A 26496-nucleotide genomic window follows, 5' to 3' on the forward strand; every position below is an offset into this window, starting at 1 on the left:
CACAGACCAATGTCCCTCATGAACATTAATGTGAAAATAATCAATAAAATACTGGCAAACCAAATCCACAAACATATCAGAAAAACAACCCACCATGATCAAGTAGGCTTCATCCCTGGGATGCAGGTTTGTTTCAACATACAAAAATCCATCAATGTAATCCACCATATAAACAGAATGAAAAAGAAAATCCTGATAAACACCTTCACCAAAGTGACAAGGTGCAAGATTAACTCAAAAAAAAAAAAAAAAAAACAGTAGCCCTACTATACAGAGATGATAAGAGGGCTGAGAAAGATATTAGAGAAACAGCACCCTTTACAATAGCCACAAACAACATAAAACATCTTGGAGTATCACTAACCAAACAAGTGAAAGACATGTATACGAAGAACTTTGAGTCTTTTTTTGTTTGTTTGTTTTTTCAAGACAGGGTTTCTCTGTGTCGCTTTGGAGCCTGTCTTGGCATGTGCTCTGGAGACCAGACTGACCTGGAACTCACAGAGAGCCACCTGCCTCAGCCTCCCGAGTCCTGGGATTAAAGGTGTGTACCACCAACACTTGGTTGGAGCTTTAAGTCTTTAAAGAAAGAAGTTTGTTCTGTTGGTTTCCCAACTCAACCTCCCTGACCCATCATGTCCTTCTCACCCCTCCTCTTGTACCCTTCTTGTTCTCCTAGATCCCTCTCCCCTCCCTCCATGCAGCAATTGCTCAGGTGACCTTGTCCCTTTCTCTATCCCCAGGGGACCATGTAGGTCTCTCTTTGGGTCCTCCTTGTTATTACCTTCTCTGGCAGTGTGGATTGTAGGCTGGTAATCCTTTACTCTAAAATCCACATATGAGTGAGTACATACCGTGTTTGTCTTTTTGTGACTGGGTTACCTGCTCAGTATGGTTTGGGTGGGCCTATGCCCTAAACCAAAGGATATGATAGACTCTGAAGATCCCCCTATGGAAGGCGTCACCCTCCCTGGGGAAGAGAAAGAGTGTGTGATAGAAAGGGTGTCAGGTGAAGGGGGAGTACAAGGGACCTGGGATTGACATGTAAAATAATCTTTTTTCTCATTAAAAATTTTTTAATAATAAAAATTAAATTAACAAAGAATAAAGTTAAAGAAGATACAAGAAAATGAAAAAATCTTAGATGCTCTGGGATAGGTAGGATCAACATAGTAAAAATGGCAACCTTGCCAAGCAATCTACAGATCAATGCAATCCCCATCCAAATCCCAGCATAATTCTTCACAGACCTTGGAAGAACAATACTCAACATGATATGGAGAAACAAAAGACCCAAGATAGCCAAAGCAACCCTGTCCAGTAGGGGAACATTCTGAGGTATTACCATTCCTGACTTCAAGCTCTATTATAGAGCTATAGTCCTGAAAGCAGCTAGGTATTGGCACAAAAATACTCACATAGACCAATGGAATCCAATTGAAAATCCTGATATTAACCCACATACCTACAAACACCTGACTTTTGACAAAGAAGTTAAAGATATACAATGCAATAAGGAGAGCATCTTCAACAAATGGTGCTGGCGTGACTGGATGCTGTCATGCTGACTTTGGATAGATCCATGTCTATCATCACACATAAAACGTAAGCCCAAATGGATAAAGAACTCAACATAAATCCAGCCACACTGAACCTCTCAGAAAAAAAGTGGGAAGTACCCTTGAAGGAATTGGTATAGGACACAACTTCCTGAACTTTACACCTGTAGAACAGACACTGAAATCGATGATAAAAGGGACCTCCTGAAACTGAGAAGCTTCTGTAAGGCACAGTCAGCAAAACAAAATGACAGCTCACAGAATGGGAAAAGATATTCACCAACCCCAATGTCTGACAGAGGGCTGATCTCCAAAATTTCCAAAGAACACAAGAAGCTTGTTTCCAAAACACCAAATAATCCAATTAAAAAGTGGGGTACCAAACTAAATAGACAATTCACAATAGAGGAATCTAAAATGGCTGAAAGACACATAAGAAAGGGCTCAACATCCTTAGCCATCAGGGAAATGCAAAACCAAACAACTCTGAGATACCATCTTGCTCCAGTCAGAATGGCTAAAATCAAAATCACCAATGATCACTTTGCTGGAGAGGATGTGGAGAAAGGAGAGCACTCCTCCACTGCTGGTGGGAGAGCAAACCAAAACATAACAGGATTTAAGAATAACTGGTCACTAATGTCCCTTAATATCAATGGACTCTTAATGCCTATAAAAAAGACACATGCTAATAGAATGGATGAAGAAAAACAGAGCTGACCTTCTACTAAATTCAAGAAACACACAACTCAATGTCTAATTACCCCGGAACTAAAGGTTGTGAAGTGAATTTATAATCCAATGGACCTATGAAAGAAGATGATACAGTTATCCTAATATATAACAAAATAGACTTCAAACTAAATCCAAAGAGATGAGGAAGGACACTTCATATTCATCAGATGAAAAATTCATCAAGATGAACTCACAATTCTCAACATCTGTGCCTCAAATACAAGGGCAAGCACATCTACAAAGGACATATTACTAAAGCTTAAATCACACAACAAACTCAACACACAGATGTCTCTTTTGTTAAATATGCAGACTTTCAAAATTTTTTAAAAACACACTTTTGTTACTTTATTATGAATACCATGTTTTTTTTGTTTTGTTTGTTTTTTTGTTTGGTTTTTTGAGACAGGGTTTCCCAGTGGCATTGGAGGCTGTCCTGGAACTAGTTCTTGTAGACCAGGCTGGTCTGGAACTCATAGAGATCCACCTGCCTCTGCCTCCCAAGTACTGGGATTAAAGGCGTGCACCACCACCGTCCAGCTGAATACCATGTTTTGTCAGGTTAGCTTGGTACTCCCTTGACCGTGACATCTTGTGTATTCTAAAAGGAAATTATAATTCCAAAACTCAATGGAACAGAATATATATGTTCCTTAGTTACGGGAGAGGACAGGGCCACACTGAGGAAAGTTTGGAGGAAAGCAAAACTGAAACCCAGAATACACCAAATCCCTCGGCTTTATTACAAACAACACAGGTCACAGTTTTAAGGCTTAGATTGGATGGTTGTATACTTGCCTCTTGCACAATTTTACTCCCTATATGCAGCTCTCCATAGCAAATGGCTTATAACTTAAGGATCTCAACAGCTTTTAGCCTAAGAATGCAACCCAGTCTTCATGCTCATACTTAGTGCAATGAACTCTCCTCACTAGTGCTCTGACTGCCATGCAGAGATGACTGCAGTGATGCTGACCTGAAATCACAAAGGAGAATTCCTGATCTTTGAAATTTGCATCTTTCTTATTACAGATTGGAACAAGATTTCCATGAACAACACATTCAATGGAAGGATAATATGCACAATATACAAAGAATTCAGTAAGGAGATACCAAAAAAAAAAAAAAACCCTCAATATTCCATGAAAAATTGTGGGACAAACTAAACTGAGAATTTTCAGAGGAAACACAATGAATGGCAACCACTTAAACAAATATTCTGCATCCCTGCATAACTGGTGGAAGCACCAGTCAGGCTGACCAACTAGGGCAGAATCAGGCTCCAGGTGCATTGCTTTGAGTCCATCTGCCCCACAGCTACTCCATCTATAAGCTGCTGGGTCCCATGGAGGAGCTGGGTCTTGGGAACCCTATGTCTCCCCAACATTGTGAGCTTCTGAGGTCCACCTGCCAGCACCTGACATGGAGATATTTTGTAGCTTCAGTCAGCACTGCTTGCCCTGCTGGGAGACTCATTTGGTGGGGTTGGGTGTATTGGAGTGGCAATGTAGTGCTTCCTGTGGGATACAAGTTTACAGGTAGAGCCAGCAAGTTTTGGGGAGGCCCTGATTAAGGGAAAATAGGTGGATGGCATGGTGGAACTCAGCTGGGTCATTCCACAACCCCTTCAGGACCTGCCTAGTCAGAAGATCACCCTACTCTGGGCAACAGCAAGATAGCCCAAATAAATTCCAAGGTGTTCTAGTATTTCTGTTGAGGGGGGAGAAAAAAACAGACTTTTAGTCTTCCCTTGTTGGCTCATGCCTTTAATCCCAGTACTCGGGTGCTAGAGGCAGGCGGATCTCTGTGAGGAGGATGCTAGTCTGATCTACAGAGTGAGTTCTAGGACAGGCTCCAAATCAATACAGAGAAATCCTGTCTCGAAAAACAGAAACAAACAAACAAAATGCACCAAACAAACAAAAAACCAACAGACAAAAAGAAAACAATTAGTCTAGTCGTAGTGGTTCATGCCTTTAATCCCAGCATTATTATTATTATTATTATTATTATTATTATTATTGTGTTTTGTTTTTTTTTTTGTTTTGTTTTGTTTTACAAGACAGGGTTTCCCTGTGTAGCTTTGGAGCCTCTCCTGGCACTCCCTCAGGAGACCAGGCTGGCCTCGAACTCTCAGAGATCTGCCTGCCTCTGTCTCCTAAGTGCTGGGATTAAAGGCGTGTGCCACCAATGCCTGGCTTAATGCCAGCATTCTTGATGCATAGGCAAACACATCTCTTTGAGCTCATGACAAATGGATTTTCAAATGGAACTCCCAGAAAGCCAGAAATAATACACAGTAAAACATCTTCAAAAACCTTAAAATATCCACTCCTGCATGTTTTCCCCAAAGTTGGGTGTGAGTCCTGCTGTGTCTCTGACATGGAGGATATGCTGTCCTTCTGGGATGTGGCCATTGAGTTCTCTCCAGAAGAGAGGGAATGCCTAGATCCTGCTCAGTGGAGCCTGTACAGGGATGTGATGTTGGAGAATTACAGCAACCTTCTATTCCTGGGTCTTGCTGTCCCTAAGCCACACCTGGTGACATTTCTGGAGCAAAGACAACAGTCTTCAGGAGTGAAGAGACAAGCAGCAGCCACCATGCACCCAGGAAGAATACCCAATGATTATAACATTTATAATGAGACTATTGATTGTAAGTCACTATGTATTCCATGCAAGAGAATAAACGCAGGGAAGAAACTCTACAAGTGTGAAGAATGTGCTAAGGCCCTTAGTTCTTCTAAAACACTTTCTATACATCAGAGACTTCACACTGGAGAATAATCCTACACGTGTATAGAATGTCATAAGGCGATTAATACATGCTCATCATTTTTTATTCACCAGAAAAACCATACTGATGAAAAAACATACATGTGTGAAGAATGTGGCAGATCATTTTACTATCCTTCAATGCTAAAGCAACATCAAAGAATTCATTCTAGAGAGAAACCCTACAAGTGTCAAGAATGTGGCCGAGCTTTTTATGATCCTGCATTTCTGAAGAAACATCAAAAGATTCATTGTGGAGAGAAACCCTACAAGTGTGAAGAATGTCACATAGCTTTTCATTGTCACTCAAGCCTTAAGAACCACAAGACAGTGCACACAGGAGAGAAACTTTACCAGTGTAAACTGAGTGGAAAAGGATTTACTAAGGCTGCTCTCCTCAGTGAGAACAAGACAGCTTATCCTTCAGAGAAAGCCTACAAGTGTGAAGAGTGTGGCAAGTGTTTTTGCACTTCTTCATACCTTAGACAACATCAAACAATCCATTCTGAAAACTGTTGCGTCTGCCTCGACCAGCAAGGGAAATGTAACACACAAACTCTTCTTTAAGCAGTTTATTCAGAAACCTTGAACAATATTCTTCTACTTCTACCTCAGCTTCTACCTCAGCTTCTACCTCAGCTTCTACCTCAGCTTCTATCTCTACTTCTATCTCTGCTTCTATATCTACTAGCCCCCTGGCAAGCCCTTAAAAGCAAGCTCATTAACTCACGCCACCTGGCAATCCCAAATAGCAAGCTCATTACCCAATTAGCTCACGCCACCTGGCGATCCTGGATAGGTCACAGCTGGAGGAGGCACACCAGATCCACTAAGCACTTCCAAATAAGGCTTTTTTACAGCTAAGCTTGGTCTCCCTGGCTTCCAGCCAGGTGCCATCTTGGGGCTGTGGCTTCCCACAGAAGACAAGTCCCACAAGTGTGCAGAGTGTGGCAAAAGGTTTTCCTCCTTTACATACCTTCAAGATCACCAGAGAGTCCATACTGGGGAGAAACCATACAAGTGTGAGGAGTGTGGAAAATCTTTTTTCCTATTTTTATCCTTTAGACGACATCAAACAATCCATTCTGAAGACAAGTCCTACAAGTGTGCAGAGTGTGACAAAAGGTTTTCCTCCTTTACATACCTCCAAGAACATCAGAGAGTACATACTGGGGAGAAACCATACAAGTGTGAGGAGTGTGGAAAATCTTTTTTCTTCTTTTCATCCCTTACACGACATCAAACAAATCACTGTGAAGAGAATCCTTTCAAGTGTGAAGAGTGTGGCAGGTGTTTTTACTCATCATTTTCCTTTAGAATACATCAAACAATCCATTCTGAAGACAGTCCCTATAAGTGTATACAATGTGGCAAACAGTTTTCCTCTTCTAGGTGTCTTCAGGAACATCTGACAGTTCATACTGGAGAGAAACCATACAAGTGTGAGGAATGTCACAAATCCTTTCATTATCAATCATCCCTTAGGAAACACAAGAGTGTTCATACTTGAGAGAAATTCTACAAATGTGAAGAGTGTGGCACATGGTTTTCCTCATCTTCATCTCTTAGACGACATAAAAAAAAGAAAGAAAACAAAAAACAAAATTCATTCTGAAGACAGTCTCTAAAAGTATGATGAATGTGGCAAAGACGTAGCTAATCTTTATATCCTTACTCAACACAATACACTTCCTACAAGAGAGAAATCCTACAAATGTCTTAATTTAAAATATTACTTCTTCAATCCTTAAAACATGTGAAATGATTCATTCTGAGTACAAACTCCATGAGAGTGTGAAGTGTGGCAAAATTTTTTGTTAAGAATTCAGATCCTATCCAACTTTAATGAATGCCTAATGGAAAATATTAAGTTAATTATTTTGGAATGTCAACATGAACATCTCACAAATGCTAAGAATGTCATCACAGAATGGTAGAAATTTCTCTTTGCAGTAACCCCAACAGTTTGTTCAAGCAGCGTGTCTGAAACTTGCCTTGATTAGTGAGTCTCTTTTGTAACTATAAATGTTCCAGGAAACCTTTCCAATGTCATAAATTTGTCCATTGGTTTCCTGAAATCTAAGATCTGCGCTGTGGCATAGCTACTGAGTGTTTTTCCCAGTGGAGTCCTCTAAGCTCCTGTCATATTTCCCCTGGTGTATAGGAAGCTCTTTCTCTCTGAGGTAGTAGGTTTTCAACCAGCATCTTAACTCTTATTGGTAGAATAAAGAAATAGAAACTCAGTTAAAAGGAAGAGATTGCACTTCCAGTCTAAGGCCTCAGGAGCAAGGTGGCTACAGCAGCTGTAGAGGCCCAGTCATCAGGTGAGGCAGTGAGAGTATCAGGTACAGCTGCTCACAGAGCAATAACCGCAGGAGAGTTCTAGAGTTCTCAGTCGTTTTTTGATTGGATTTAAAGTGTATTCCACTGATGGTAACTGAAGTGATGTTAATTTGGTGATATACTTGTGCCTAGCTAGGTGATAAGCCCTAGAGAGAATATAATGCTAATTAGAACAAATTCTAATAAGTGGATACAATCTAATGGAACCCAAGTTCTCATCATTATACCGACAGTGTCAGCAACCCTTCAATACCCACCAGAAAATTTTAATTGTGTTGTAGTTGAAGAATAAACACAGATGCCAGTAAGTCAAAATATAAAGAATATTAGCCTGTGGAGAGCCCCAATCTAAAAGTGACACCTGTGTCACACATTGTAAAAGAAGTTCCCTACACACATCTAAAGCCCAAAGTCAGGGATTCCTGAAGTAAAAGTGGGAGAATGACTTTCAGGGCCAGATAAAGTAGATACCTGCAGTGTGACCTTAGAAATTTTGAAACATTTCTAGAACACTGAAACGTTGCTAGACATGTCAGTACCATTTCATGCTTGAACATACTGTGGCTGTTACTACCTAGACAACACTTACACAGGCTAATCCCTGCCATACAATAATAATGGAACCATAAGCCATGCCACCTCCCCCCAGCTTTCCTTCCCTCCCTCCTGCATCCATAGTGATCACAGCTGGTTTTGTTCCTGGTCATCCATCATTTTAGAGTTAGGAAGGAAGTGTAGCAGGCAACTGATTTTGCTGTTTAGAAAGTTAGAAGACCATACATCACATACCTTCCATCATTGAGTTTTCTTAAAAATAGTTTATTAACATGAAAATGTCATATGCACATCAGAGAAAGCAGAGACATGAATAAACCTCTGATTACATGGCAAACAGAATATGCTTTCAGGCTTAATTTCCGTCATAGATAATAACAGAGAAAGTCTGCTGTGAAGAAGTGGAGATTTTTTTGTTGTTTGTTTAATTTTCTTTTGATTTTCGAGACAGGGTTTCTCTGTGTAGCTTTGGAGCCTATTCCTGGCACTCGCTCTGGAGACCAGGCTGGCCTCGAACAAACAGAGATCTGCCTGCCTCTGCCTCCCAAGTGCTGGGATTAAAGGTGTGTGCCACCAACGCCCGACTGAAGTTTCTGTTTTTTAAAAACAGAAACTTTGTTCAAGCATCTTGAACAAAGATCAGTTTGCTGTGTGTATGTGAGTCTATGTTTTTGTCCTGTTTGAGTCTTGCAGACCTATTTAGTAATTTCCTCAGGACACAAGAGGGAGATTTCCTTATGAATGGAAGTAACCTTAATGGATACACATTTGTGTTGTATGATATTTTTGCTCTTTGGGAGGTCTACCACTCAGCACTCAAATCAATCACACATAGAGTCCTATTATTATCTATCTATACCTGGCCTCATTTTGACTTGCTTTTCTTAATTTACATTATCCAGTCTGCCTCTCTGTTTTGACAGAAAAGGGAAAATGTTGTAGAATATTATTTTAAAGTGTGTTACTTTTGTTTATATTGTATTTGTTTAACTCTGTGAAGCTTTGTTACTGTGCCTGTCTAAAACGCCTGATGGTCTAATAAAGAAATGAACAGCCAATAGAGAGGCAGGAGAAAGGACAGGTGGGGCTGGCAGGTAGAGAGAATAAATAGCAGGAGAAATCTGGGAGAAAAAAAGAAGGAGCCGAAGAGGGACAAGGCAGGGGGCAATCACCCTGCTACACACCTTGCCACAGAGTAAGAGTGAAAGTAAGAGTATAGAAGTAAGAAAAGTAAAAGCCCAGAAGACAAAGGTAGGTGGCAATAAAAGGAAAGCTGGCAAGAAACAAGCCAAGATAGGCCTAGCATTTATACTTAAGAAAATAATAAGACTCTATGTATTTATTTGGGAGCTTGGTGGCCGGCCCCCCAAAGAATAAAACAACCAAGAATATTTTGGCATACCACCGTGGGCCTCAAATTTACATAGGGCCTGAGAAATCTTGAACAAAAGGATACATCTCCTTTAAGTGATTCTGCCTGGTGGGGAGCCCTTAAGCAGCCAGTATGTGAAGTAGGAACAAAAATCTAAGTAAAAATGCCTGCCACACTGCAAGCAGTATCATTCTAGAACTCGAGGGAGGTTGAATACAGTTCTTGGTCCCAGACTTCCAACCTGACTGTGTGCTTTAGTTCTTGCTTTCACAGCTGAGGAAGTGGATGGAGCCAGCCACCATAGCTGCAGACACACCACTTAGCAGTTTAAAGTTTGTACTTGCAATTGAAAAGGCTAAAAGATAAGCAATAATAAAAGGTACAGATGGAAAAACCCTCAATAGGTTCCAGTTTGTTTAACAATGGTGTAGGCTTAAGAAAGGAAAGAAAATAAGTATAGACAGTCACAGAAAGAATTTTTTTTAAAAATGAAGTCTTTCTATCTCTAAGAGAAGTAAAATAATACAAAAGAAAAGAGACATGTAAGAAGGGAAATACACAGGGAATCTGGATCCTGTATGTTATTGTGTTGATTTTGAATTTTTTGATTGTTGAGGGGCAGTCAACAGCTGTGAACTTGACTGCAAAACTGAACCAACCTTGATACTTTAGAGTTATCTTAACTTTAAAATGGAAGTTAAAAAATGTGGTTTTTGTTTGTTTGTTTTGTTTTGTTTTTTGAGACAGGGTTTCTCTGTGGCTTTGGAAGCTGTCCTGGAACAAGCTCTTGTGGACCAGATTGGTCTCAACTCAGAGATCCTCCTGCCTGTGCCTCCCGAGTGCTGGGATTATAGGCCTAAACTACCACTGCCTGGCCAAAACTATTTTTATTGTCTCTCAACCCTATTAATTTACACCTCTTTAGTGACCAGGCTGGTCTGGAACTAACAGAGATCCGCCTGCCTCTGCCCTACCGAGTGCTGGGATTAAAGGTGGGAGCCACTGCCCGGCCTAAAAAATGTATTTTTCAAATAGAAATAAAAAATGCTTTGGAGTTGTTCCCACAGGCAATGAGAGGATGTGGATTCTTTCAGGGATAATATGGATAAGGTTTGTTTAGTCAGGACCTCCTGAATCTTGATAAGTGATATCTGTGAACAAAGACTATAGTGGGTCTTCCCAGGAGTTGGCCATTATCTCAAATTTTCTCTCTGGGACCCTAAAGACACTTCATCCACAGACAGGAGGAAGTATTGAAGAGAAAACAAGGTCTACATTCCCATGATTTCATTGTGGTTTGGGGATTGTCTTTGGTTATTTGGTGTGTCATGGATGTTTGTTATCATTTAGGGGCATATAGTGTATTGATACAAATTTAAAGTTATATTTGTTACACTGTATATATGTTTCTACTCTTGTTTAAAATACTTTTGTATATAACTGTTTTTACAACACACTATATAGTTTCTACTTTTAAGATATTGTACCTATGTAGATCATTTAAATATATTAGGTAAAATTCTAATTTTTGAAAGCTATTATTATAAACTATTTAGGATAATCAGGAAACATAAGTTAGTAGTTAGTCATCTAATAATCCGATTTGTAGATATGTTAGGCATGTTTTCAAGATCATATAGAGATATTTTTTGAATCACTAGATGGTCTTCAAACATTCCAAATATCCACAGAATATGGTATTTAAAATGTTTTGTTAACACAGGGTTTTTCATGACAATGACACACATCTACTACTGGTAGTACCAATTTACTTCAGAGATGATGATTGTTGAAGAAACTGCTTATAGACATGCAGGACACACAGGAAAAACTGTTGATCTCTGTCAAAACAAAGCAGGAGAGTCCTTCAAATACCTACTTCACAGAAGAGTCTTCCAGACACGAGGGAAAGTGACTAACGAACTTTGCCAAAATAAGACAGGACCGTCCAAAATTCCTGCTTCATAACATCTGCCAGATACTTTAGGCCTGTAGGCTGAAGGTGGATGCCCCAACATTGCAGGGGAACTCTGGGTGACTGTCCAGGTAGCCTAATGTCTCTGTTGTTAGATAATATAACATCCTTCTGGGTCTTTGATGGAGGTGAAGACTAGATAGTTATAGTCGTTGTTTTTCTTTGTTATGATAGAAAGAAATTTTGTATAAAACTTTGGATTCACTAAGATAGGATAGAAAATGGATTATTTTCTCTAAATTTCCTAAACATAAAGGAACTGAATATTATAATGTAACTTTACCTGATAACTGTTTTTGCTGTATGTAGTTATACTTTGTTAGAGTTAAAACCTTTTTTGACCAAAAAGGGGAAGTGTAGAATATTGTTTTAAAGTGTATTACTTTTGTTTATGTTTCATTTGTTTAACTCTGTGAAGCTGTGTTACTGTGCCTGTCTAAAACACCTGATGGTCTAATAAAGAGCTGAATGGCCAATAGAGAGGCAGAAACAAGAATAGGTGGGGCTGAGAGATGGAAAGAATAAATAGAAGGAGAAATCTGGGATTAAAAAAAAAAAGACAGAGAAGGAAGAGTGCACGAACAAGTCTAATGTATCAGGTGAAAGCCTGACGATCATTTGTGCTAAGAGAATGTATGTGTCAGTCTTTATTGCAGGGAAGGAGCACTTTTATATGTAGACTTACATGTAGCACATTGGAAAAACTCCAGTTGCAAGAGTTGGTGTCTTCACAACTAGATGTCGATGCCAGTGGGGCAAGGTCGGGACTGTGAGCCAGGACTAGAAAACAGGATGCACCTGCGGTTATTGGTTGATAAGCAACTCACAGAGACCTGTGGTTGCTGGGGCCCAACTGAGGAGGACATCAGGGGCTAGCTACCCAGCTACTCAGCCATGGAGTAAGAGTGAAAGTAAGATTATAGAAGTAAGAAAAGGACCAGAGACAAAACATAGATGGGGATAATTGAAGTTAAGGAAAGCTAGCAAGAAACAAGACAAGTTAATGCCAAGCATTTATAATTAAGTAAGTAATAATACTCCATATATTTATTTAGGACCTGGGGGGCACCCTCTACAAAAAGTGAAACAATCAACAATTGGGTGACCTCAACTTATATACATTTGATGTCCATCAATTTTTCTGTAAATCTTTTGAGTAAACTTTTTTGAGGGCTAAATAGCATCCCTTCTGTGTGTGAATATAAAGACTAATTGCACTGAATATTTCTGCCTATACCTCCTTGGGTAGAATAATGTACTGGGAGACACACTGAAGTTTTCCAATGTCACTAAGACCTTAGTGGAAGATTAACTGTCACATCTTCATATTAAATCCAGACACAGAGAGAGGGAAAGAACCAGTGATGGACTCCTGCCATTGTGATTGCAATTTTTTGTTGTAAACTTGACTACCCCTCTAATGAACTACAAGCCAGACATTAAAGGCACCACCGTTAGACATGATTTTTGATGGATTTGCTGTGGTTCAAGAGGAGGGAAATACTCCTTCTATGAGGATATAGAGGAGTGAAAACACACCTTTAATCCGGATCATGAGGACAGAAGACACACCTTTAATATCGCCACGGCTCCTGATGGATGACTATTTAACAACTTGGAAGAATGAGGCTTTTGTTCATTTCCTACTTGCCCTGGCCTGGTTAACAAGTCCATTCCTTCACTGGGATTAGTGTCTATTTCTTGGGTGTTCCAGCATACAGTGAAGATCTGCCAAGAGATCCAGCCTTGTGGACAGAGAAAATTAGGAATTTCTGACTTCAGCCTGTAATTCCAATACATTGCAGAAAGGGGGGTGGGGGTTGGACACCGTGTAAGATGCTCTTTTGCTTAGAGAACCTTGACTCATACAGTCACCAAGGCTCTGCCCCATGAATTTCACAACACAGACAAACACTCATGCTTAAATGCCCGAGAATCTAAGGACACTTCTCATTCAAACTAGCACAGTGATTTAGTTCACATCATCTCAGGCATTGTGGGAATTTGGTTTACATTAGCTACTGCCTCTTGGAAAGCTGTGGAAAACATGGAGGTGAATTTTCTAGGAAGCAAGTCAATGGTGGACAGAGGACTTCTGTGCAATGGCACCAGCCACCTGATAACACAGATCTAAAAGGAACACGATGTCCACAGCCACATGGATTGTCAATCTGTTTGATATCTGAGTCCACATTAACCCTTCCTTCCTAGAATTCTTTCCTTCCCAGATCTTCAACTGGGACTTGATCATATCCACAATAAAAATGGCCAGGACACTGTTAAGTTACAGGAGCTGAGAAAGCAAAGCAAAACAACAACACTATCAAATCTTAGAAATCCCTGAATGGTTGGTACCTGGAATTTCAAAGAGAAATTATAGCTAATTCAAGATACTAGTCCATGTGTACACAGCCTGCAGCTAGGCCTTGTCCTTCAACATTGGAGTCACTGTTTGATGCCTACAAAGCAGTAATGAGGTACCGATGAACCTGATAGTGTTGGACTTCTCTAATTAACTGAACCTCAACACAGTGAGTTTATTTCTCATTTGGTTGGTTTTCCTTGCTGGGGTTTATTTTTGATATTTCAATCTCATAGTTACAACGATAGGTTTGTTCTAGTGTTAATTTTTGCCTGTGTATTGCCTTTCTTCATTAATTATTATTTCATATTGGGTTTTGATTATTATGTCTTTTATTTTCATTTGGATTCTTTGTTCCTGTATTAAAACTTATTTAAGTATATATCACAAAGCCCTATCTGATTATACCATTTCCATGCACGCCTTACTGTGCTTTGATAATATTCTCCTGCACTACTTCACTTTTTTCCACTATTTTTTATTTAAATTAGAAAAAATCTTGTTTTACATGTCAATCCCAGTTCCCTCTCCCCTACTTCCTCCCCAGTCACCACACCAACTAACACCCTACCTATCCCCTACACTTTCTGCTACCCAGGGGGGTGAGACCTTCTATAGGGGGTCTTCAGAGTCTGTCATATATTTTGGGATAGTCTCAGGCAGCATCCCTCTATGTGGAATTGGCTCCCAAAGTCCGTTCCTATGCTAGAGATATGTAGTGATCTACTACAAGAGGAACCATAGATTTCCAAGGTCTCCACACTAACACCCACGTTCAGGTCATTCCCTTGCTGGTATCCCAGCTATCAGTCTGGGGACCAAGAGCTCCCCGTTGTCCAACTGAGTTATTTCTGTGGGTTTCACCAGCCTTGTCTTGAACCCTTTGCTCATGACTCTTCTTCAACTGGGTTCCAGTTCAGTTCAGTGTTTAGCTGTGGGTGTCTGCTTCTACTTCCACCAGATGCTGGATGAAGGCTATAGGATAGCATATAACTTAGTCATCAATCTCATGATCAGTGGAGGGAATTTAGGTAGCCTCTCCTCTCTTGGTTAGATTGCTACTTGGTGGCATTTTTCTAGATCTCTGAACATTTCCGTAGTGCCTGATTTCTCTTTAAAACTGTAATGGTTCCCTCCGTTAGGTTATCTCTTATCTTGCTATTCTTTCCTCATCTCAAACTTCCTGCTCCCTCATGTCCTCCTAACCTCTCCTCTTGGAACCTTCTCATTCTTCTAGGTCCCTCAACCATCCCCCCATATTCCAAATTTGCTCAGGAGATCTTCTCCCTTTCCTCTTCTCTGGGTGAACATGTATCTCTTAGAGTCATCCTTGTTTCCAAGCTTTTCTGGCGACCGGGACTGTATGTAGGCTGGTAATCCTTTGCTCTATGTCTAAAATACATATATAAGTGAGTACATACCATGTTTCTCTTCTTGTGAGTGTGTAACCTCACTCAGAATGGTGAATCCATTTGCATACGAATTTTAAGACTCCCTTGTTTTTTTTTTTTTCTCGGCTGAGTAGTACTCCATTGTGTAAATGCATTACCTTTTCTCTATCCCTTCTTCAGTTGATGGGCATATAGTTTGCTTCCAGATCTGGATATTACAAATAATGCTGCTATGTACATATTTGAACAGATGTCCTTGTTTTCTGGATATACTTCTTCTTTTGGGTATATGCCTAAGACTGGAATTGCTGATCTTGTGGTAGGCTGATTCCAATTTTACTGAGAATCCTCATACTGATTTCCAAAGCAGCTGTTTGAGTTGGCACTCCCACCAGAAGTGGAGGAGTGTTCCCATTTATTCACGTCCTCTCCAGCATAAACTGTCATTGGTGTTTTTGATTTTAGCAATTCTGACAGGCCCAAGATTGTATCTCAGAGTTCTTTTTATTTGCAACTTCCTTGGGATGGAGTTTTCCTTCCAGAACATTCTGTAGGGCTGGATTGGTGGATATTTATTGTTTAAATCTGGTTTTGTCATGGAATATCTTGTTTTCTTCCTCTATACTGATTGTAAGCTTTGCTGGATATAGTAGTCTGGGCTGGCATCCATGGTCTCTTAGTTTGTGTAGAACAGCTGTCCAGGACCTTCTAGCTTTCAGTGTTTCCATGGAAAAGCCAGGTGTAATTCTGATTGATTTATCTTTATATGTTACTTGACCTTTTTCCTATGCTTATCTTAATATTCTTTCTTTATTCAGTGTGTGTGGAGTTTTGGTTACTATGTGTGGAGGAGACCATTTTTTGTGGTCCACTCTATTTGGTGTTCTGTGGGCATCTTGTATGCTCATTGGCCTCTCTTTCTTTAGATTGGGAAAGTTTTCTTCTTTGATTTGTTGAATATGTTTTCTACATATTTGACTTGGTTTTCTTCACCTCCTTCTATACCTATCATTCTTAGTTTTGGTATTTTCACAGTGTCCCATATTTCCTGGATAATTTGTGTTAGGGATTTGTTGGACTTAAGATTTTCTTTGGTCGATGAGTCTATTTGTCCTAAAGTATCTTCAACACCTGAGATTTTCCCTTTCATCTCTTGTATTTTCTTGGTTATGATCGCATCTGTAGTTCCTGATCGTTTACCCAGCTTTTCTATTTCCAGCATTCCTTCGATTTGTGTTTTCTCTATTGGCTCTATTTCAGTTTTCAGGTCTTAAATTGTTTCCTTCATCGGTTTGATTGTATTATCTTGGCGTTTCTTAAGAGATTTGTTGATTTCTAGAATATTTCAAGGTTTTTTCCTTCATATCTTTAATAGGTTTTCTCATATCCTGTCTGAGGCCCTCTATCATTTTCATAAATATGTTTTTAAGTTCATTCTCTTCTGCTTCATCTGTGTTGTGATGTTCAGGTTGTGCTGGTGTAGGGTCCCTAGACTCTAGTAGTTTCATCTGGGTTTTTCTGTTATTGAATGTATTTTTATATTGTCTTCTTTCCATCCCTTCTTCCGGTGGGTGTAGAAGGACTCTCTTCCTCTCCTGGTGGGTATGGGTCAAGGTTCCCTTCTGGTAGGTGTAAACGGGTCCAATACTCTGATGTCTCATCTCTTCCCATGGATGGAGGCTGAAATGATATTGGAGACTTGGAAGTTTCTGGGTGGGCTGGATCCCACTGAATTGGGAACCCCCATGAGCAGTTCCTGGGAATCAGGTTACCCCTAGCTAGGCAGAGGAAGGGCTGCAAACAAGCCCAAGCTTAGGTAGACCCTCAGGTGTTGGCAGGACTGGTATTGGGACATTGGCAGTCTCTGGCTGGGTGGATCCCGCTGATTTAGGAAACACTACTTCCCTTTTTCCAGGATATCTTTGTGACTGATACTATGACTTTGGCAAAATCTCATATTCCTGCTTCCTCAAGACCCAGACGCTGGGCATTGGTGGCACATGCCTTTAATCCCAGCACTCAGGAGACAGAGGCAGGCAGACCTCTGTGAGTTTGAGACCAGCCTGGTCTACAAGAGCTAATTCCAGGATAGGCTCCAAAGCGACACAGAAAAACCCTGTCTCAAAAAAAAAAAAAAAAGTCTGCCTCCTCCTCTCCCTCCTGCTCCTGGGAAAGGGGATCCATCGCTTAAAGGTGACTGAGAGAAGCGCTCAGCCTCTCTCGGAGAGGGGACCGCGCCTGCCCCCTTGGAACCAAGGAGGGTGGCCAATACTGGTTACAAAATGTCCTCCTATGCTTGAGACCTACAGACTATATGTTCTTCAAGAGCTAATCTAGTGTACATCTCCTGGAAGTACACTAGAAGCATAAATATGGTGCCAAAACTCATCATTCTCATTCTCTGATTGCAGATAATTTGGACATACTTCTGTGTTGAAGACAACTGAGGTCACTCATTGTTCAGAGACTGTGGTGTAGGACCATGGACCATTCTAACAGGGAGAAAGATGACAGACAACAGACAACTCAAACCATGGCACAAAGGAATACACACTGTTCCAGACCATCTGGCACCTCAGCATCCTCTGGGGGTCTCATGGTGGGACCCAACTTCAGCGTTGGCAAGAAGATAGGATGTGGGAAATTTGGAGAGCTCAGATTAGGTAAAAACCTCTACACCAATGAATATGTAGCCATTAAAGTGGAACAAATAAAATCCCGTGGTCCACCACTTCATTTAGAGTACAGGTTTTATGAACAGCTTGGCAGTGCAGGTGAAGGCATCCCACAGGTATATTACTTTGGAACATGTGGGAAGTACAACGCCATGGTGCTGGAGCTCCTTGGCCCTAGCTTACAGGACTTATTTGACCTCTGTGACCGAACATTTACTTTGAAGACAGTGTTAATGATAGCCATCCAGTTGCTTTCTCGAATGGAGTATGTACACTCAAAGAATCTCATTTACAGAGATGTCAAACCAGAAAACTTCTTGATTGGCCGACAAGGCAATAAGAAAGAACATGTAATTCATATAATAGATTTTGGACTGGCCAAGGAATACATTGATCCTGAAACCAAAAAACACATACCTTACGGAGAGCACAAAAGCTTAACTGGAACTGCACGATACGTGTCTATCAACACGCATCTGGGCAAAGAGCAAAGCCGGCGAGATGATTTGGAAGCCCTAGGCCATATGTTCATGTACTTCCTCCGCGGCAGCCTGCCCTGGCAAGAACTCAAGGCTGATACATTAAAAGAGAGACGTCAAAAAATTGGTGATTCCAAAAGGAATACTCCCATCGAAGTTCTCTGTGAGAACTTCCCAGAGGAGACGGCAACCTACCTTCGATATGTCAGGCGATTAGACTTCTTTGAAAAACCTGATTATGAGTATTTACGGACCCTTTTCACGGATATGCTTGAACGGAAAGGCTACACCTTTGACTATGCCTATGATTGGGTTGGAAGGCCTTTTCCTACTCCAGTAGGATCAGTTCATGTAGATTCTGGTGCATCTGTAATAACTCGAGAAAGCCACACACACAGGGATCTGCCATCACAACAACAAACAGCCTCTTCGAAATCATCCTGCATCATCAGAGCGCCGAGGAGAGTGGGAAATCCACCCCAGCCGGCAGACCAATACCTCATTCCTGATGTCTCACTTGGCCCGCTGACTGCCATGGGGGTTCAGTACAGGTACCTACTGTCTTCCCTGTCCTTCTCAGCCTAGCTAGTAGAATGTTGGCTGGCTCTTGCAGTTTGGGTTCCTTTCAGATGGCTACTTACAGCAGGGGTGAGTTGCTTCTATTTAACTGATTGTGTCTGTGCCAGTTTTCTAACCATGTGGACTTTGGTAAAGTCATTTTTTGAGATAATTGCTGCTTTTTGTTATTGACTAAGAAACATCTATGTGATTTCTATATTGAATTAGTCCACCCTACTATCTTGATCTACTCGGGATCTGAAAAATACCATCCAGGTAGAAGTGTGTTAGTATCTGAATTGTAAAGTCCCGAAACTTAAAATTGCAGCCTTCCAGTACTAGCAGTATGCATGTGTAGCTCACTGCATGATGACAGATGATTTAGCACCTAATAGCCTGGCAGTATTGATTGGGGGATTTCCTGAGCAGGTATTCAAGAAGGTGAGCTGTTTCCTATTTTCTCTCTGGAATAAATTTGGTTTTAGAAATGTTTTCTTTTTTGGTTTGGGCTAGCCTGAGGTTTTCTTCTCTGTTTGGTACCAGGTATATCTTCTATCTCTTCACTTTCCTTGTGTACAACTTTTAAATCCCAAACAGGAAAAATTTCAGTTGAATATTTTTGTCATACTGATCACCAAGTTGATGTGTATAAATGAACTTCCTGCATGTAAATAAACATTAATAGGCCTCAAAAAAAAAACCTCATAACCCAGACAACATAAAATATGTCTGCTCCTGGTTGAGGCCACTTTTTATTGTGAACGTAGGGATCTGCAGTGTGTTGCTGAGATGGAGGTGAAGTATCAGGGATTCTCATTAATGACTTTCTTATCTACCTTTATGGAGGAAACCTGTTTATACTTTGTTTATGTGCTTATTTGCTTGCAGTCTCAGGGTAATACTGGCACAGGGATCAGTTTGGAGACATTCCTTTCCTCTCACTTTCAAGAAGATTTTCTGTAACCTTGGTGTTTGTCTTGGGGTTTCTATTGTTGCAACAAAACACTCTGACCAACAAAAAGTACAGAAGGAAAGGGTTTTTCAGCTTACTCTTCCAAGATTGCTGTTTGTCTCTAAAGGAAGTCATGACAGGAACTCAAACAGAGCAGGTTCCTTGAGGCAGGAGCTGATTTAGAACCCATAGAAGGGTGTGATCACTGGCTTCATCAGTCTATTTTAGTGTAGAACCCAGGATAAAATTCCAAGTAGGTAGAGAACCAGTCCCAATGGGCTGTGTCCTGCTACATTGATGACCTATTTGAAAATGCCTAACAGCTGTATCTCATCAAGCCATTGTCTCAACTGAGGTCTGTTCCTGTCTAAAGACTCTAGCTTGTGTCGGGTTGTGACACAAATCCCTCCAGTATGGTGTTCTTTTTTCTCCAAAGATTTGATAGATTCAGGGGATCCAAGACAGCAGGGCTCATCCTTGTTTGGAGTCATTTTTTTAGCAGCCACGCTTGTTGCTTATGCCTCAGGTGTTGAAGTGTTTTTCTTTTATCAGATTTCAATTTTCACACATATCTAGGAAGTCCTTTCATACATTGAAATGTCCTATGGTTTAATAGTTGAAACTTCCCTGAAAGACCCTCTGGATTTTAAGTTGTTTAGGACTTAACTTTTATTTCTACGAATTTAATTTGTATCCTGTGTCTCTTGATCACTTTTGGCCAGGGTTTTTTATCTTGATACATTCTTGACAATGACCTCCTCATGTCTACTTTGGCTCCAGGATTGTCCTTCGAATATACACATCAGTGATTCCAGTTTTGATATTTGCAGTGATTTCTCATGTAGTGCTTTGAGGTTGGGTCTTCTAGTGTTTGGGTGTCATTGAATTACATCATATGTTTCTTTGGGCTATGTGTCATTTCATAGTAGACAATTCACAGCAGTAAACCTTCATCCTGAAATTCTTTTTGTTTTTGCTTCTAGCATTGTTTTCCCCAGGTATTGCCAACATAATAAAGTTTTTGAATTTGAAGAAAGCAACATGGTCGCCAGGTTGAAGAGGACATCATTGAAAATGATTTCATTATCTTAAAATCTCTACGCTCTGGTTCCTTTGGAGATGTAAAAATATCCTATCCAGGGTCATAGCAACTACTAAAACAATTGGCTATACCTGCAAAGAGATTATGTCATCGCTAAGACACAAGCAACCAAATAAAAAAAAAATCAATGACTTTCAATATTCTAAAACACAAGTTGAGCTGTGAGGACAGTCATCATCAAAATGAGAAGCCCTGCTTGATCAGCAGACCTGTTCGTGCTCTACCACCACTTCTCCCCTTGAAGAGGAAGGCCAGTGAACCAGCCTTTCCATCAATTATAGGGAAAAGTCACTTTCAGAAGGATGGTATGAAAGAGAGAGTAAAGATTTCGTGAATCTATATCGTGGTCAATAAATGCCACTGCCTTGAACTGAAACCCAGATCAGATGTAATATTCCCAGAAGTAGTCATTATGGCTAATGTCACAAACAGTGACAGCTTTGGGGACAGCTGTCAACAAAAATTCTGTAGACAGCCTTCCAGGTGATCTCTCCTCATGGGAGTCAACCCTCAATCGAACACCCACCAGATTTCTAAACATGGACTTCTCCACAGAGCATCCAGCCATGAGGTCAACATGCCCAAAGAACAGGACAAGTTTGGACACACAACCTCTGGATACATCCCATTCAGGGCCTAGAACCTGATCATCAAGCAAATGTCCTTTGCACTGAGGGCACTGTGATTTGCTACTCCACAACCCATGGTGAGTGCTGGATACACTTATAAGCACAAAGAAAAGAGAGGACTGTGCAGTTAATAAAGACACATATGCTTTGCCCACCTAGATGTTCTCTTCCATTTTATTTTCTCTATACTATAATATATTAATAAATATCTTGTAGTTAATGTAAAATTACTGTCTCAGAGGGCACCTGCTTGGTTTCTCTCCCCTATAGTCAAAGCCATACACAATCACACACTTGAATGCATGGACACATACATCAAATTTTCAGAGCTTGCCAGCTATAAAACCATAAAGTCCCAGCCTTCCACATGTATATGCTTCAGGACCTGTTTAGTATCACATTATTTTACAATGTAGCCCCAGTTATACATATATATATTTGTCATGTCTTGCTGGGTATTCCCTTCCTTACTTCCAAAACAACACACTGCATCTATTCTAGCCTTTCCTAACTTCTCTCTCATTCTCTATGCACATGCACATACACAGAACCAATGTTAGGTTACAGGATCCATTTGGCATGCCCTGCCTCATACAGAGAGGACCATATATACTTCCATACTCTGTCTCTGCTAGGTAGCCACTCTTCTCCAGAAAAAATGCACATATGTATACAAATCTACATATCAGGCCCTGGTACATAAACTTTCTCCATGAACTTAAAGACCACTTACATATATCCAATTAGTTTTTACAACTTCTACATAACGCCTGCATGACCATGGTAGTCCCTGTATTCATACAGGGTAAGTGTCATGTTCTGCTATATTTTTCTCCAATTAAGCTCCACATGGTGAGCTAGGTGTCAGGTCATGCACAGAATACACTCTCCTACCTTCAAAGAACTACTATGGCAGAATAAGGTGTGTGTCATGTTCTACTGTGTATCCCCTCCTCAAGTGCTACGGCCCTCATACACAGATATGTTCCAGCTCCTGCTAGGTACCAATTTCCCTATAATGAAACTATAAACAAATAGATGCTAATTAGCACGCAGCATGCATACTTAATTATGGTTTCTACTGCTGAGAATATACACCAACTCTGCTTATAAAGAGAACTATATATTTGAGTTGCATACAGCATTTTTTTCTTGTCAACTTGACTACATCTCTAATAAAATAAAACCCTAACATGAAGGGCACACATGTAAAGATTAGTTTTGATTCATTTGTGGTGGAGCAACATGAGGCAAATTTCCCTTCTATGAGGAAAAAGAGGTGTGAAGACAAACACCTTTAATCCAGATCTTGAGGCCAGATTATGGCCACACCTTTTTCTGGATTAGTTTATAATAACTGGGAAGACGATGGCTGTTTGTTCATTTGCTGCTTGCCCGTGCCTTGATTGCAAGTGCATTCCTTCATTGGAATTACAGTCTCTTTCTTTGGTGTTCCTGCACATAGTGAAGATAAGGCAACAGATTGAAATTTAGGATGGAAAAACCACTGGATTTTTGACTACAGATGGTAAGTCACTCCAATTATTTCCAGAAGGGGGGGACGATTGAATTATTGGATAAAACACCCTGTTACTATTGAGAACCCTGACTAACACAGACACCAAGTCTCTGTAACATAAGAGAAAAACTCACGCTCAAATGCCTAACACTGTAGGACATTTCTCATTCAAACTTCCTTAGTGGTTTTGTTCACAGTATCACAGGCTGTTGAGCACTTGTCTTCCATTAGCTACTGCTTCAAAGAAAGCTGTGGAAAGCATAGGAGTGAAGCTTTTTTTTTTTTTCTGGTTTCATGAAGTTTTTATAGTAACATAAAAAAGGAAGTCATAAGTAAAGACACATTCCAAACACATTTGTGGAAACATCAGATAGTTTGGTTACAGCAAATTGGGGTGTCTCTGCTGTAGGTCCCTGATGCTTATTGTTTGTTTTGGATCTGTTTGTATACTTCAGAGTGTTTACTTACCAGCCACAAAGATATTAGGTCAAACACAGAGTATTCAATAAATGGCTATAAAGCAGCTAAAGACTGACTATGGACTTGCAATACTCCAACCTCTCCACAATCATTATAGTTCTAATCAGTATATGGGCAAGGCGGTCAGTCTTCCTTCCAGGAATTTTCATTTATGGTCATTACCAGGCAGAGTCCCCTCTTTGTGTGACCACACCAGTAACTGACTCTCCCAGTCATGGTAGTGCATGACTGTGATGCCAGCAACTCAGGAGACTTCAGTAGAGGGATCTCTTGCATTCCAGTAGTCTGTGGTACAGCTTGGACATCCTGAAACATCTGTTTGTTGCTGTTGTTTTTCTTAATTCCCCTCCTAAAGGAATGTCTTAATAGACCAAGACCCACCCACCCAACATGCTCATTCAAATACAATCACCACTGTTTAGGGTAGGGAGCCGGACTTGCCAGCCAAACCCTGTAATAGGTAGGGACAGAGAGTTGCTGGGAGAACCCAGCAGCCAGGTAGCCAGGTCTGCTCTGATATATTAAATAGGCACATGGTGTGTGTTCTTTGTTTGAGACCTAACATTAATATGCGTCAGTAAGGCCATGTTTGGAAGTATTGACCGGAGTACTATTTTAGTGTATCTTTTTGGAAGGGGAGGGGAGAAGTTCTACCTATAGCAGCCATTCATACAAATGAAGTCAACATCTGCTAGGAGTGAAGCTTTCCAATCAAGTAGATTCAGTGTAGGAAGGTTGTTTCCCACTTTCTTGGTTTTCCATCCTGGGATTTATGTTTGATTTTTCCTATTTATATTTACAATGTAAGTTTTTGTTTTAGGGTTAATACATGCCTTATTGTCTGTTTCTTAATAATAATCATCTAATATGTAATTTTGGAAATTAAGTCTCATATATCTCAGGATTCTTTTTCCCTCTATTAAAACCTATTTAATTATGTGTCACACATGCCCAATTTGATCATACCATTTCCATGCATTCCTATGCTCTACTTTGATCATATTCTCCAGCCCCATTTCACTCCTTCCAGCCTATCTCTGTGTATGAAACAATGACTTTAACAAAAGGTCAGTTTCCTGCTACCTGATGACACAGACAATACAAAATATGTCTAATTTCAGTTTGTGGATCTGTTTTTATATGGGAATCTATATCTAGTGGCTCACCAGTCACTGTGCTCAGTATGGTCTGTTCCCCAGACTCTCCTCTTATGCCATGCTAATGTTCAATTTGTTTACTCTGAAGTCTAGTCATGTGCCTGGGTGAGGCTATTATTATTATGAATGAATGGATCTGTAGTGTGTTGCTAAGATGGATGTGAAGTATCCAGACTCTCATTAAAGACTTTCTCACCTGTGTTAATTCAGGGAAGGTGATTATAGTTTATTGTTGTACTTATTTGCTTGGAGTCTCAGGGTATTTCTGTCACAGGGAGCAGTTTAGAGACATTCCTTTCCTTTCCCTTTCAAGATTTATTTTCTATAACCTTGGTGTTCGTCTTAGCGTTTCTTTTGCTGCAAGAAAACACCATGACCAAACATAATGTTCAGAAGGAAATGTTTATTCAGCATACACTTCCAAGACTGTTGTTTACTTCTATAGAAAATCAGGACAGGAACTCATACAGAGCTGGTTCTGAGGCAGGAGCTGATGCAGAGGCCATGGAAAGGGGCTAATTAATGGCATGATCATTTTAGTGTAGAGCACAGGACCAAAATTCCAAATAGACAGAACAAAACTCACCTTTCCTGGCCACTTCTTCATTGATTACTACTTGAAAAAGTGCCTGAGAGCTCTATCTCATGGAGGCATTTCCTCAACTGTGGTCCATTCCACTCTGATGATGCTAGCTTGTGTTAGGTTGGCACACAAATGCCTCCAAAGTTTTGATAGATTCAGGTAATCTACTGGGCCTGGGCTCTACCTTGGTTACAGCCATGTTCTTGCCAGCCACAATTGTTGATTATGACTCATGTGTTTAAGTGCGTTTTTTTTTTATCTGTTTTAATATTCACACAGGACTAGGAATTCCTTTCATATTTTCAAATTTACTATGGTTTGGATGGTTGAAACATCCCTGAAGGAGCCTCTAGGTTCCAATTGGGTTAAGAATTCTCCTTTCTTTTCCTATTATTTATTTTGTATACTGTGTCTATTGATCAGTACTGGCCAGGGTTTTATTTTTTGATACATTCTTGACATTGACCTCATCAATGTTTCCTTGACTTTTCATGTACATAACAGTGATTACAACTTTGATCGTTGAAATGATATCTCATCTAGTGTTTTGAGCTTATTTTCTTCTGGTATTTGGATGTCATTGAAGGCTTTCCATAGGTTTTTTGGGCTATCTCAGATTACATGTTAGAGCGTTCATAGCACTAAATGCCCATCCTAAAATTACTTTAATTTTTGTTTCCAGCTTTGTTTTCCCCAGGAATTGCCAACAAGATAAAGAGTTTGAAATTGAGGCAAACATCATAGCCAGCCCCTTGGAAGAAGACATTCTTGAAAATGATTTTAGAATCTTGAAATCTCTAGATTGTGGTTCATTTGGGGAGGTGAAGCTTGCCTGCCACCTTCCTACAAATACAGAAGTTGCTATCAAGGTGGTTGAGAAAAATCACAAACCTTCGGCTGACCACATCTCTGAAGCAGAGATCCTTCAGTCTTTGGAACACAGAAACACAGTTCGATTTTTCCATGTCATGGACACACTAAAATTGACTTATGTGGTCATGGAGTATGTTGCAGGAAAAGATCTGGCAATGATCCTCAATGGCAAAGCCTATCTAAAGGAGGATGAAGGTGGACCAATATTCCTACAGGTTGTGTCAGCAGTGCACTTTCTACACAAAAGACACATTGCATATTGTGGTATTAAACTGGAGAACATTCTTGTCGATAGAGCTGGAGACATCAAGCTTTGTGACTTTGGAATGGCAATTCAGCTCAAAGAGAGGAAGATGTTGATGAAAGTCTGTGGCACTTTGCTCTATATGGCTCCAGAGATCTTGGCAAGGAAAACCCTATGA

At 40.3% G+C, this 26496-nt stretch overlaps 1 protein-coding gene and 1 pseudogene across 1 annotated transcript; both read left to right on the forward strand.

The window, feature by feature from the left end:
* The first annotated feature begins 4676 nt into the window (after nucleotides 1-4676).
* LOC113832220 lies at nucleotides 4677-6834 on the forward strand (annotated as a pseudogene).
* A 10715-nt stretch (nucleotides 6835-17549) lies between these two features.
* On the forward strand, nucleotides 17550-26496 carry LOC113832237 (casein kinase I-like). The gene is given in 5 exon segments (XM_035452417.1): nucleotides 17550-18638; nucleotides 18640-18744; nucleotides 18746-18772; nucleotides 24829-24833; nucleotides 25899-26496. Coding segments are annotated over 5 exon segments (1824 nt in total).

This window comes from Cricetulus griseus (genome assembly GCF_003668045.3).
Source record: "Cricetulus griseus strain 17A/GY chromosome 1 unlocalized genomic scaffold, alternate assembly CriGri-PICRH-1.0 chr1_1, whole genome shotgun sequence".
NCBI lineage: Eukaryota > Metazoa > Chordata > Mammalia > Rodentia > Cricetidae > Cricetulus > Cricetulus griseus.